The following is a 15,709-nucleotide window of genomic DNA, read 5'->3' on the forward strand; positions in this document are numbered from 1 at the left end:
CGCCTTGACTCACACATACAAGTGAATTTTTATTTATTTATTTATTTATTTATTTATTTATTTATTTATTTATTTATTTAATATATATTAGAATCATTCATTTTTTAACGTAATGGCTTATTGGTATCGGATATCAGAGTGCAAGGTGTCAGTACAAAGTGTCACGCTTCACTCCACCGACATTCGGACGTACGAACGCACAAAACACTCTATTAATTAATAAAAACAAATAAAAGCTACAGCCACGTTTAAAAATGTGATCATGAAGTGGTCTAAATTTTTATTGTGGAAATTATGTTGTCAATGAAAAAAAATAATGTATTTTCCGTGGGTCTAGAACGCAACACTTGGCTTCGCTCTTATCATTACCGTAGCAGTAGTGGCCTACATGCGTACACTTTTTTGCGTTTATGAAGACTCGTTTTGAACGATTCATTTTATTTTGTGTGTGAAGAAACTGAATATTCGTGGGGAATGGGTATTCCTGGGTTTGATAATCCCATGATCACTAAGGAAAAGATTGATTCAAAGAGCACACATTGCCCTCTATTCATTGTTTCATATTGCTAAAGTTTACCCTTTTTCTCGCTAGGTGACAATTGTGTCGAAATGTTTTGTTGATGGCACCCAATGATATCAAATGTATGCTTAAGGTTCTAAAATTTGAATTAGTAAAAAATAAATAAATAAATCAACACACACACACACACACACACACACACACACACACACACACACACACACACACTAAATATAGCAAAAAGGAAAAGGAATCATCAAAATCACGAAAAAACTACTGTAATAATAACTACTGTACCAGTCCAAGACTCATAAAAGTGCTGGAGAAACACGACATTGTATGGAATGTATCATAGTACCAAATACGAATGGCATAAACAAAAACATTAGAGTTCGACTTTGCAGTTTTCCGCCACATCCTCTGAAAGATGTAAATAAATGATAAGTTAACCTCTGAGTGGGACTGGGGAAACTGTAAGTATTGTTTTTTTTAGCACCATGGTCAGCGACACAGTTGCTAGGTAGCTGGTTTGTATTTGTATCAGAGTTGTAAGGAGCAGCACCGAAACAAAAGTCTTAAGGTGGATAAGGAACATTTAGACGTAAAAAAAACCCTCATATTTTCCGGCACAGCGAACTCTAAATGAAGAAAAGCATATGTGCTGACTTATCGTGTATGCCCACTGGTACACTAAACGCCACTTCGGTAGAAGGTAGAGAATGCAAACTTCAGCACTTCATGTACTCCCCCCCTCTTCCAGACACAGTGGTCTGGCCCATGGACTCGCTCCAGCACTCATAGCACACAAGAGGGCTACAAGAAACATATTTTTTGTGTGTCTGTAAACCAACGTCAGTTTCTACTAGTAACGCCGTTACACATAATAAACGCTATCACAGTCTTGAAAACACCCTCGGGACTGATTCATTTCTCCAAAAGGACCTTAGCGTCTCTGTTGACGGCAGCTGCATCGGTCGGATGAGGAGCTGCACTGCCAGTGCCTGGAATAAATAAGGTAACGTTAACGGGCTACTTGGTTGTCGTGTCTCCATCCATTGCTAGGTGCAGCTAAGCTAACACTAGGGTCATATGCGCCCTTTCAATTACTGACAGTAACTCTTTGATTTTGTCGGAACATTAAATAGAAACACTCTTATCCACTTGTAAGTTAGCTAAACACTAATGTCGGCCCTAGGCTTTCTCAAAGGATAGCAAGTTAGGTTAAGTGGATAGCAGCAGATTGTTTTCCTGTTTGATCCATGCACCTGACCTGCACAAGTGGCTAGCCAACAAACGTTAGCTGCAGCTAGCTAGTCAATGATTCACAACATTCACATACTCGTTTAGGTTGGATGACATTTACTTTGTAAGCATTTTATTGCTTCAAGATACGGCTATCCAACATAATGGAGGCAAGATTTTAAAAAATCCCATTGTACCAATCTAGAAACACATACACCTCTGAAGGGGATGGCCTGTTATCCTTCCAGTGATCTGGAAGATACCATATCGACTGCTTTGCTATCACACGCATTGATCCCCGCACTGCAATTGCATAGCCTCTCAGTTTGTGGAAGCTTTGCAAGGACCCTTAAGTTGTCTGTCTTGACTCGTAAGTCTTTTAGGTTTGAGTGCTCCGAGCCTGGTTATTTCCACAGAGCATATGGTATTTGTAATTGATGTAATCTGGTCTAACAGGAATCAACTGTTCCACTTGGAAACCACATGCTCAGCACACCCTGGAGATGACCATGTCCAACAGGCCAGACGGATTCCAGAAGTACAATTATACTAATAACGACAACAATATAACATATGGCTTCCCACCTCCAGAGCATACCCCAGAGCAGGGGTCGGCAACCCTGGTCCTACAGAGCCACTATCCTGCATGTTTTAGATGTTTCCTTCTTCCAACACACCTGATGGTCATTACCGGGCTTCTGCAGAGCGTGATGATAGGCTTATCGTTTGAATCAGGTGTGTTGGAAGAGGGATACATCTAAAACATGCAGGATAGTGGCTCTGTAGGACCAGGGTTGCCGACCCCTGCCCCAGAGTAAGACTCTTAGGGGTGATTGATATCTATGATAAGCAAAATCCTGTGACTTGCTAATAGCCAGAGAATATTCCAAACTCATACACTTTGGACAGTGTGTTCAAATTTGTCTTTCTTCATTTTATATCTGTGCTGTACATTACATGTGCTCAAAATAGTGTACATGTAGACAGCCCTCGACAGTAAACTCATTACATTCTCCTAATGTCTGTGTCATCATCACATCCTTATTTGATTTTTTTTTTTTTTTTTTTTAACTGCACATTGTTTATTAATTCCCAGGGTAATCTGGCACTAATCTTACATGATTAGGTAAGAAGTTTTCCCTTTGAACATAAACCTGTCTGCTGTTTGTACAAATTCAATTTTAGAAAATAAATTCACAAAATGTCAGTTAACATTTAGAAAGCAGTGGCTACCTTTTGCATGCGTTTGTTTTGCCTCGACTGCTGTGTATTTTCTCATACAAAGTTAAGCTTAGCATTAGATTGTTTGTTGGTGTATTTCAGGACACTGTGGGCTGACAACTCCACACTAGTTCCTACTCATATCTGGAAGAAAGTAGAAAGCCAGAGTTGGGTCACTGGTTGGAGCTAATTTTAGATCCACTGGCGAAACCAACTATTTTCCTGTGGGAGTAGCCCACAAACTCAGCTATCATTTTCCCAGAGAGAACAATGCAGTGGTAGTGGCTAAGTAGATTGAGATAGAACTAGAGACACTTTGTAGAAAAGGGTCAGTTTTACAGTGAATTTTATTCAAGATGTTTAGTAGAATCACTGTGCCTTAAAATACAAGATAATGCTCAATGACAAGGGTCTCCTTGTATTTTTATGACAAATCTTTGTTTTCTTTTTGAAAAAAACTTTTGTTGATGTTCTCCTTTTTGTGCAGGATGTGTAGCCTAATAGTACAATGTGGCTCCATTCTTTGCTTCTGAATAATTATACTGTACATACCCTGAGGTCCAGGCACTGTTGTAATGACAAGAACACGGAACAAGACATTCACAGAAAAAAAGGACATGAGTCTTTAAATTGTGCTAGCACAAGGCTAAGTGGTGTTCCCCAAGCTTCTCTATTGATTCTATTTGACAGCTGCTTTCAAGATGTAATTTCATGTGGAGCACAGAGAACATAAAACAAACCCTCAGGGATATAGCGTTTGTTGAAGGGTCTGGTGTAAGAGGTGTGATATTGTTTGTGAAACAGTGACTATTTCAGTGTGGCTTTCCTTTGGCACACTTTTTTAAAGCTCTTTATGAATTTGATTTGATGTGCAAAAGGGGTATATTTACTTAAGTACCATTGCCTCACAATAACAGCTCTGTGAAGATTGGTTAATGTCTGGGTAGAAATTTTTATGTTGAACCACATTCCTGGTAGTTAGTTATGACTCCAATTATTATCTAATAAAGATATGATACTATATTTTTTTGCCATAAAAACAAGAAACCCTATAACTATTTGACTGTTTCAGTTATTGATTGTATTAACATGATAGAAGATAGGGAAATTAGAGGTAAAACTTTGCATGACATTGCCCTGACAAACAAACATGCGTTTGTGGTAGATGTAGGGCCGGTGACATAGAGAGCCATGCAGATGACCAATAGGAAGAGCTGCCTCCTTACAATGAAGCCTTTCTGTGGCAGAGGGGAAGAGCATGATGAGCTCAGCATCCTTAGGAACACTGCCCATTTGGCTCGTCTGCAATGGCCCTGTGGCTCCCCCTGCTGGATGTAAAGGATCATTGAAGGAGAAGATTAACAGCGTATCTACTTAAAGGAGGGGATTTAGTTAAGATGTTGCTGCTAATACCTCACTGATGGATTAATTGTGATGATGTTTCCTAGTGTGTGTAACATATACTGAAAAGTAATTCTTAGAGAACAGAAAATAGTCCTGCTTCATCACTATATTTCTGTATGGTTCCCTTTTCAACTGGCTTTCTTTGCACAACATTGTGTATTAATGTAGTGTCCCATTTTTTTTAATTACACAGGACCTTAACATGAGTCAGTATTTACTGAGCTGACTTTAAACCTGTTAAATCATAATAAGTATGACATAATCACCACTTTGTAATTGTGATTATTTTACACACTCAAGATAGTTTTCTTCAGTTACTTGTATAAAGCACTTTAATGACAATAAAATGCCTTAACATCATTACCACATCATTTATCATCATTTGACTGCCACTGTTTTAATGACATCATCTTTTTGCATGTCATTCTACTCATGTGAGTTCAACAGAGAACTAGTGCTGCGCCAGGTCGTTATTGTAAATGAGAATTAGTTCTCAACTAACTTACCTGGTTAAATAAAGGTTAAATAAATAAACCAGTGTATTTTGATTTTGTACCTTTGGTATATTTAAGTCAAGTCATATCTGTCATGTTTAGCTATATTATCAAAAATCACATAGAAATATAATATATAATATAATGTATTACATGTATCAACATTCTATGTTAAATGACTCCTATTAATATGTAAACTATAATTAAACTATTATTAGACTCATACTACAGTGGTGGCACAAAGTTAGCAGAATAGACTAATAATATTGTTGATCACAATTATTTGCTTAACTATTAAACATTAACTGGAGTTTCAGTTTCATTAAATAACACAGTGGACACTGAACTTATAATTTGTGTGTTTACATGCTGAAAGCATTTAATCAGAGTAACTTTTTTGTCTTGTGCCTGTTCTGCTGGAAATATAATCAAATGAGAAGGGAACAAAGCTGTTTTCCAGCTTTTTATTAAGACGGACCTACAGCATTTTTTAACACATTTATTGTCAGTCAAATCATTCAGCAATCCAGTTTCATTTTGCTACCACCATGTTTCTGTTCCTCCTAGAAACATGTCATGTGACCCATTGTTACTGCCACATGGGTCAAGTATGACCAGAAAGACAAAAGTGAACAGATCAAGTGTTCACTAGGCTGATTTTCCTGTTGTACAGATGATCAAACCTTTACACTACTGCTCTCATTCTGATTGAAAATTCATTCTGATCAGACTTGTGGTTACATCAGGAAGTTTGATCCTAATAGGGCTGTTACTCCAGTTATCAGTAGGAAATAAGGCTCCGTGTAAACATTGAGTCTCTACTCTCATCTCTCATAGTCACTGGTAACAGTTTATTTGATGTTGTAGAGGTGACTAAAGTCTTGCTTCTTTCATGTGAATTTCAAGGCTCAATCATAAATGCTGTATCGAAACGGCTACAACCACCGTTCGATTTATGGACCATTTTGTACGACCTTCTCAAGGTGACCTTATAAGAATAGAGAGTTCATAGACTGTTCCTAAGTTCGTAACCAGGTGGATGATTTGCGGAAGATTTTCTACGAACGCACTACGAAATTCCCCTAATGAATGCCTTAGGAACAACCTAAGAACAACACACGACGTTCGTGGATCAGGAGGCCATTCCAGAACCCCATGTTCCTGTGGTGGCCGCAGGTAGATTGCAAGTAGATCACAACAACAAATTACGTTGTTATTGGGGTCCCTTACAGCGTTCACATGCATGGATGTACAGACAGAGATTCACACGGCTTTCTTACAGTGGACGTAAGGTATTCCTATAGGCTATAGTATGTCATTTGTGCGACATTCGTGGCGTTCTTAGAGGGGGTTCTATGCAAATTTTCAAGATGGAGAGAATGACTGCACAGTGCTGAAGGGAAAGTGTTTTATTAACAGAAAAATAAACATGAAGAAACAGGGAGACGAGGATCAGGGTGATGGAGAGAATGTGCATGACGGACAGTTTTAGGCACTCAGTGACAGACGGTTAGTGTTTTTAATGTTCAGTTCCCTCTACTATTCGTGTGTGTCTTTGTTTTGACATTGTTATCAGGCTTCTGCAGAGCTTTATGATGAGCTGATCATTAATTGAACCAGGTGTGCTGAAAGGGGGAAATATCTAAAACATGCAGGATACCGGCCCTTGAGGACCGGATTTGAATACCCTGCTCTTCAGTAGGGTGTAATTCAGCACCATGGACAGTGCATGATCCCAAACCCATAAAACACATGATTGGTCATATTTATATCACATTTACCATATTACTTTATTCTGTTACATATGGAAAAATGATAAGAGGGTAGTAATGAGTCAGGTCTTATGCCACGTTTCTAGGGGTGTGTCTTGGCAAGAATCTGGCGATGCGATACAAATCACCATACTAGGATCACGACACGATATATCACGATATATCATGATACTGTTACAAAGGCAATTTTTTGTTTGTTCCTTTTTTAAAAAAAAGTGATTATTTCCTTCAAGAATTGAATTACGCCAAAAATATGCCCAAATACTAAACACATTTTTATTTGATCAGAGCTAATGTAATCTAATGCTATATCCCAAAATTTTCCTGTATCAAAACTTAAATTATGTTTTACAGACATTACAGTTTAAGATCCTGTTCATATGTTCATATTCTATTTGCTCATAACTAACATCATAGCATTATTTTTGTGCAATCCCAACAAAGGAACAAACATTATTTAATAAAAAGGTGATAAATGATAGTAAATAAAAGAAAAACAAAAACAAAAAACAAAAATGAACTGCCACAATATCTGCATTTGAATAAATACCTAAATATATCGATACAATTCTTTTTAATATCGATACAGTATTGTGAAATGAAATATCACGATATATTGCAGAACCGATATTTTCTTACACCCCTGCGCGCTTCCACTAGGGAATTGACATTCTAAAATGCTTAACATAAAAAAGCTTAATGTAGCTTAATGTCCGAAAAGAGTGATCAGTCATCACCAAATTATGCATGGACATCTCTAATGCTGGGATAGGCTCCAGCACCCCCATGACCCTCTCCAGGATAAAGCGGTTCAGAAAATGAATGAATGAAAAAAAAAAACAAACAATATTTGAAGATTAAACTGTGTAAATTTTGTTTTCTTTTTTTGTGCCTATGGAGAGGAAAAAGCTCAACGCAGACAACATCCATAGTTCTGGGGTTTTTGTTTAGATTTTTGGAGAGGTAAAAGTGGACATGATCAGAGATGTCCGCACAAACTTTGGGGATGATTGATCACTGTTCTGGAGCATTAAACTACACTAATTTTTTTTTTTTTTTTTTTACATTAAGCGTTTTTTACGTTAAGCATTTTAGAATGTCCCTCTTCTTCTGCCGGACCAAAACAGTGACCTACAACCGCTTGTTCTTCCTTTTCTCCGTCTTGCAGCTGTAGAAGTTTCAGTCTTGTGGGCATTATTGGCATCTTGAATGCAATGATTACGACATGGGAGTTAGTACACGGCCACTGTTAATATACTGATCTAAATATTCTGAAAAAGTGTAAGATCTTCCTACCATCTAGTTGAGAGTCCCGTGAGTTGCACATTGGGGTGCTGTACGGCCACCTTACGACAAAATAATTTATGAAGTGGCTAGGGATGTAACAATTACCGGTATAATAATAAACTGTGGTAAAATTTCCAACTGTTTGTATTACCATTTAAATTCTAATTGTCATGATGACTGTGTTTGATTACTGCACTTTGAAAATCATGGTAATACTGCTCATTTCCTGGAGAATCGGCGACACTCCAGGCATGCATGCTCAGTCTGCAGTGTTTGGCCTCTTAAAACATGGCTGAAGGCACCTGCACGGACGGTGCTCTGTAGATTTGAGGATAGCTGGCCCCCGATTCACAGAGAGGGAGAGAGAGAGAGAGAGAAAGAAAGAGAGAAAGAGAACAGACCCACTGTTTCAGGTCCTCACCCGACAGAGAAACTGTCTCAATATAGATACTAGGGGTGTGCCACTACATTGATTATTAGATTCATCGCGATGCGACACATAACGATTTATAAATGTTCAAAATGATTATTTTTCATAATTACTAAATGACAGGAACACAAATGCAGCGCGCGGCAGGAACATAAAAGTGCTGCATGCTGCCCAGACGCCTTAAAGAACAGACCAAGGGGAACACAGTAAAACAAACTCTAACTGTCTGGCTACAGTTATAGAGTGTCAGATTCACCCAGCAGGTTTAAAGCTAGTGTTTGGAAGCAGGGCTGTCGTGCTCTGGAGCACAGATACAAACTTCCGAATCGAAAGTTTTTTTTTTCCCAGAAAGCAGTTCCCGAACTGTACAATGAGACCAAAACCAAAGTAGTGGAATCACTGAGGTAAACATGCAGGATAACTGCGACATGTGATGCTTTGATTGTGGATGGTGAAAACTTTAGTTTGTTGTGCGATTTCTGCTGCTTAATGAGGATTTAGTTTGGATATAATTTATTATGACTGAATAAGCTAGCACTTGTGTTGGTTCAGATTGAATTAGCTATTTTCTACAGTTTTCTACAGAAGCATTTGTGTGGGGAGGGTCTGAGAGTTTGAGTGGGCTCCTGGGGAGTTTTTAAGGGGACACAAAAAACTAAATAAGCAATTTATTTATTTTTTATTAAACTTGTACAGAAATCTGTGAAAACCACTTTTGATTGAAATAAGTGTTATTTATTTCTGAAGACACTTTGTATTTGTTTTCCTAAAAAAATGTGGACTTCATTCCACCAAAGTTTTTTTGTACTGTTAATAGGTATATATTTTTTGAAAAGTATTGCTTTTGATACAGCAAATGTTTTGCAGGTAACTGGAAATCTTTATTTGTGAATAAGAGCAGCTTTTACTGTATTTGCCACTGCTACTTTTTTCCTGTTGGTTCTCTGGTGGAAAATATGTTGGATCATTCAGTGGTTTGACACACATGAAAGATAATGGAGGCAAATTTGTTTGATTACTTGAATTTATAGATACTGACAAATATACGTCGTTTAAAAGTATGAAGTAGTCAGTGAGGGAGAAAAAATTTCTGAATGGGGAAAAAAGCTGCATCAAAAATCGTAATAATCGTTATTATCATGCTAATTGTTGATTAATCGAATCGTAGCACCCTGAATCATAATCAAATTGAATCGTGAGGTGTCTTAGGGTGTATTCACACCTGAAAAGTCCTTTGGTCCGCTTATTTGATTCGGATCAAATGTGGACTTTATTTTTTTCATTTGGGTCAGATCGCATTCACATTGCACTTTTTGCTAGTGGACCAAAACACGTGAACAGAAGCACGCATGTGACGAACTGCGCTGGCATTGGACAGAAAAGTCAGGGGCGGAGTGAATCAGAGACGGCCGGTGTTGATGAAAATAGACGTGGTCCTTCTACATACAGTTATCATTTTCGGAATATAAATTGTATTTTTACAGAAACAAATTTATAAAAATAATGTTAACACTCAAGAAAATCTCAGTCGGAGCCAGTTTCATAATATGGGCATCTGACCAAATGTCAATGGCACATTCAGTCTCCTCATTGCTCCACGTCTGTCCACAGCTCATAGCTGCTGCTATTAGCTCTGACCACCCGTAAACCTCGGCTACTTCCAGCGGCTACGGTGGCTCGTCAAGCACAAAACGGCGCAAGATTCCTTGGTTTGGTTCGGTTCGAGGTCAGTTATATTCACACCAGAAGTGAACCGGTCCAGAGTCCGTTTGGAAGCGGACCGAGACCACCTCTTCTAGGTGGTCCATTATTAATATTCGGAAAAGCATTTATCACCTATAAGTAACAATAAATATGAGGAAATGCAGCATTGATCCAATATATAAGATAAGATAAGATAAGATAAGATAAGATAAGATAAGATAAGATAAGATAAGACTTTATTTATCCCACCATGGGTAAATTTCACAGTTAGCAGCAGTAAAGGGCAAAGAAATAATTGTTCCTTAAATCTAAAGGTTAATATTCCTGAATTACTATGCAAAAATGTCCATCTCAGTCATATTCCTGTGACACTGCTATTGTGGGAATTGTGTGTGCCCTTATGATTGCTCATGTTGTAATATGCATGGGTGTTTCTGTAGAATTTTAGGGTTACCATACGAATCTGACAGAACCTCCCATTTTTCCTGAGGGTTTCCATCTTGCCAAGGTTCGGTGCTCCTGTAGGGATAGTGTACACCTCTGTGTCCTGTACATACCACCACCAGTATGCCACTGGGAGTGGGAGGTGGGTCAGTGGGTGCGTGGGGTTCAGAGTTGTCAACAGCACAGCTTGCCCCACTTTATCACTCCAACTCTTTGTTGTTTCACTCGGTGTTGAACACGCTCCAGACCCTGTCCTCCCCAGGATCAATGTCTTATGCTTACCACAGGGAAACCAAGAGGCTGACGGGGAGGACTACTGACTGACTGAGTAATGGGATTGGATTGTTTCCCTATTCTAATTTGTCTAGAGGATGCTGATTGAATCGATAAGGCTGCTTTTCTAGTCACCTTGTGTGCAGTTCTTCCATTGTGTGCCTCTGCTCCTAGAGTGGTATCAGGAAATAAGTTAATGTGAAAGTAGGCTTTATGTTTTCACCACTAGAGGGTATTGTTGCTCTTTTTATGAAATGCCAAATGGACAACACTGCTCAGGGTTCCGTAGATGAAATCAGACTGGTTCATGTTTCCTATGAGTTACAGTGCATGGATATCCTCAATGCTGTTGAGTTTACTTTTTTATGGTGGTTGTTTTTATTCAGATAATATAAAACTTTAGACATTACATTGGGTTGGATTCCAGTAAGTATTCAGATAGCTGGTTCTGTCTGGATTCCAGTATTTTCACTATGTTTGTAGAAGATTTAGGCTCATATGGGCCATATATCTTTCCCAGCTAGGTTTACATGGTTAGCTTGATGTTCACACATTTATTACTTTCATTGTCAGGGATTCACATTTATTCCTTTAGGTATTAGGTAATTACTTATTTATTTGACTTGGATATTCAATGCAACAGTTAGTTGAACAGTTCAGTATCTAAATGAAAAAAAAATGAACCATTTCAAAAAGAATTTCAGACATTTATCTGCACTGTCAAAATGTTTTGGGTATGGGTGGTAATGTTATCAACCAACTAATCAGGTATCTTCAAACTATTATTCAGTTGTTAGCCTATTACATTGGTCCACTACTGGTTGACCTCAAACTATCAATTTTGTCTCACTAATAAAGAAAAATTAAGTCAGAAGTGCATGTTGCCTCCAGTTTTCAAGGTACGGCATTAGATCAGAATGTGAAATTTTATGAATTAATGACAAATTGGATTTTACTTAGAAGGAATGTTTGTTTCTGTACTACCAGCTCTACTTCAAAATACTGCCAGCACATTAGAAGACACTTCCGAGTCCTTTTACTGTAAAATGAATACAAAGAAACTTTATTGCTTTATATGTCATAAAACATTATCATACATCTTGAAAATAGGGCTGGGAATCTCAGGGTACCTCATGATACAATGTGATACGTGATACATGGCGATAACGATAATATCTCGATATAGATATTCTGCGCTTATTGATATGTTACTCTTAATAACCTATGATATTTAGGTGTGTTTATAAGGGTGAAACAAAAACAAAAAAACACAAAAAATTTTTCATAGTTTATATTTTGCAGCATACATTAACCAGAGTGCAAACAGCAATAGTGCAAAACCAATGACACTGTCTTAGTGCAACATAACTGTTAACAGGATTTTTTTTTAGGTGTCTGACAAACAGTGACACTATTTTAAACAACATGATATCATGGCTTCCGAAAATATACACTCCGCTTTTAATTGCTGTGTTATCTGTACACATTATAAGCTTTCCGCGTGTATTTTCACGCCATTATTAGCTCCTGTCAAACCTGAATTGATGTGTCAAATACCATGCATTGAGGGATAGGGATAGGGTTATGGTTATGTGAACTGGAGCTCTTGGGGTACATTGACACGCCATCAAACAGCATTGAATTTTACACAAAAGGTTGAGAATGCATATGCATAGTACACCAAATGCTGTAAGAACTGGTGTGACATACAACGTCATTTCATGAGGTCAGTCTCATTTCAAACTCATTCAGAAAACATGACATCTCATGTCTCTCAAGTGGGCATGTTTATGGTGCCACCCATGTGTTGTATTTGTGTGTGACAGTTCGCACATACTGCAGAGTCCTTACCCAGCTTTGTCCCATCCACACTATGAAATTCAAAGTGAGTCCACACTTTGGTTTTAAATGATGCCGGTGTATCTTTCAGTTTAACTTCACCGCTCCAGTCTGCCATATTAACACCGTTGTTTGTTTTTTCTTCTTCTGTGACTTTGGCCCAATTTTCTTCCACTCGCGTGAGGGGCGCCCCCTGAATGACATGTAAAACAGTGACTCGACTCACTAGGAGGAACGATTAAAAAGTTTATAGTGGCTATATTTTAATAATAAAAAAAAACAAAACATATGTGGCGAGAGAGCATTGCTAATCCATCGTAAGATTAAATATCATGATAGTTCACTGTATTGATATTTTGTCCCACTCCTACTTGGAAATAACCAGATGTTTTGTGAATTGTTTTCTAAGTTGTCTTATCAAATCTTACTGTATTTTGGACAGTTTACCTCTGAACCAGATGCATTGACTTAATTTTAAAATGGTAATCATGCACCAGCAACTTGGTAAAACTTTTGTTTGTGTAAGAGAAGATTGAATATTGTAAGGATTTGTTTTCTTGTACATTAAAGTAATTTAATGAGTTTGGTTGTTCGCCATTATTATCATAGTATAAATGTTTAGTCTGTTAAAGATGTATAGAGTGAAAAAGTACATGCATTTTTATTTAACCTTTATTTAACTAGGAAGTCCCTTGAGATAAAATCTCTTTTTCGAGGGAGACCTGAACATGTAGACATGTAGAATTGAAGAACCATGGTCACAGAACATACTTTCAAAAGGAAAACAAACGTTTTCTAAGACAGCTGTGCATTATTTTGTACACCAAAAATATTGGTTACCAGTCTATCACTTCACCTAGTCGTGGATATTCATTCCTAAAAGCAGTTTTAAATGTCTAAATGATTTCAGTGTGGATCACTGCCTAAAGTGACAAGACTGTAAAATGCATACATCTCACACAAATCATTCAAGTCATTCCCTTTGAGGTACTGCTGGTAACTACTGAGCCCCTGTGTTGCACAAGCTGGCCAAAACATCAGTATGACAAGCCATCTTCACAATGGTTGATTAACTCCAAAAGTGGTTTGAAGACACACTTACAGAACACAGCCAAACAGTAACAGAATTTGGCTGGTGAGTTGGGTTAATTCCCCTTGCTGTTCATAGCCTAAAGCATAGTTTTTACAAACCACTGTAAAAATGCCATCTGTTTTAAGTGAAGTGACCTCCCAGCCATACTATGAAACCCAGCTGGCACCATGTCATACAGAATGAGATGCTGCAAAAACTTTGCTTGGTGACCACATCAATATTTCAAAATGGTTCTGTAGAATAACAATTAGTCCGGTGGACATCACACAGCTTTAGATTATTCCATTAGCGGTGCTACAGTGTCAGGGCTGCACAGAGTTTTCACTGAGCTGTTGCAGTCGATGTCAGACTGACTGATGCAGCCTATGATACGTCTATGAGCTGCTCCTGCTGCTGCTTTACATCAAAAGCATATCCAATGCACTCCAGTCCAGAGAAAAAACACACACTAATCCACACCATGCTCTCCTGTCCACCCTCCAAGCAGTCAATGCATGACTACTGCTACTCTGGAGCTGTAAAAATCTTTTTTTTCTTCTTCTTCCACAGGCCCTCCTATCCTCCTTACTGTCCACCCCCTCCTTTTCTTTCTCCTTTTAGGTCTTTAAATAAGCTGGGGCTCTGCGGACCCTTGAGAGCCCCTACCCCCACCCCTCACCTCCCTCTTTTCCCCAACCTCTGCTACCCCCTTCAAACTCCTCGGCCCACTCAGACTCCGCTGCTGCTCTTGATGCCGCTCAAAGGCGCCAGGGAGATGCTCAGATGATCCACTGGGCCATTCTCAACTACATCATCCATACAACTCGACACAGAGAAGACGAACTGTGAGAGAGCCCTTGGAGGGTACCGTGAGTACCCTGCGAGGCCCGCCCTGCAAAGCCTGGCAGAAAGCTTGGCTTGCACTTTCACCCCTCGAGCCCCTGAGATGCCCTCCCCTCCCAATGATGGAGGTGAGATCCAACTCTCAGGATAAATGTTGCTAAGGAGGGCATGAATAGGTCTTTACATGCATGATGTACACATGTAGAAGTGATCAATGAAACACATGAACTGGTGTACACAGTAATGATGAAAGGAAATCCTATATCAACCAAAGGAGAACTTCACAATTAATCAAATCTCAGTCATAATTGCAGAATGCTCCAATTTAAAGGTTCAGATTCATGAGGATTTATGGTGACATAATTGTAGGAATGGAAAAGAATTCAGCGCTGTTCTCTGGTGACATTTTGGATTTAGAGACATTGAGCAGATAGCGGTACTGTGTAGAATATGCAACGTTTTTTAAAAAGTATTTTCTTTCTTTGTGTGTTTGATTTGACATTTTCAAATGAGTGATCTCTGCATTTTTCTCGATAACCAAAAAAGTGGACTTTTTCACCAAAATCCTGCAGTCTGTAATCAGAGCCTGCATCACATAACAAAATGAAATTAGATTGTAGATAGTAGAAAACCATAAGCGTATACAAAGGCCCAGTCATGGAAAAAAGCACTGTGAATCTGCCAAAATGTAAAAAAAAAAAAAAAAATGGATTCAAATGTTTATCTCATTGTGAATAATGGTATAATAATGAATAATGGATCCAATGTACGTGTTTTGAGTATGCATAAACAGAAAAACACAATATAAATCTAATCTGTTATCATTACTACTACAATAACAATAATAATAATAATAATAATAATAATAATAATAATAATAATAATAATAATTATTATTATTATTATTATTATTATTATTATTATTATTATTATTATATCATCCTCATACATCCAGCTCTAACATACAGTATTTTCCTGCTTGTTCATCAAGCACACAACACAAAACAACACAACACGCGCACACATACATACACAAAATGATGAAAGAATCATGACGCATACATCCATACCAACCTAGATGTCTAATTCATTTACACTCCAACCTCATAAACAAGCTCCACTAAATCCCCTGCAGAAATAAAAGAAATATATGAGACCCAAGCA

General features: G+C 38.0%; 1 protein-coding gene across 2 annotated transcripts in view; it reads left to right on the forward strand.

The window, feature by feature from the left end:
- Positions 1-1,300: 1,300 nt before the first annotated feature.
- ttll7 (tubulin tyrosine ligase-like family, member 7) overlaps positions 1,301-15,709 on the forward strand; it is a 154,574-nt gene continuing 140,165 nt past the window's right edge. For both annotated transcript variants that reach the window (XM_030132505.1, XM_030132506.1), the window contains exons 1-2: positions 1,301-1,535; positions 14,273-14,673. In XM_030132505.1, the coding sequence (XP_029988365.1) occupies positions 14,649-14,673 (25 nt within the window). In that variant the 5' untranslated portion in view covers positions 1,301-1,535; positions 14,273-14,648. The remainder of the gene's footprint in view (positions 1,536-14,272; positions 14,674-15,709) is intronic.

This window comes from Sphaeramia orbicularis, chromosome 4 (genome assembly GCF_902148855.1).
Source record: "Sphaeramia orbicularis chromosome 4, fSphaOr1.1, whole genome shotgun sequence".
In the NCBI taxonomy this organism is placed as follows: Eukaryota; Metazoa; Chordata; class Actinopteri; order Kurtiformes; family Apogonidae; genus Sphaeramia; species Sphaeramia orbicularis.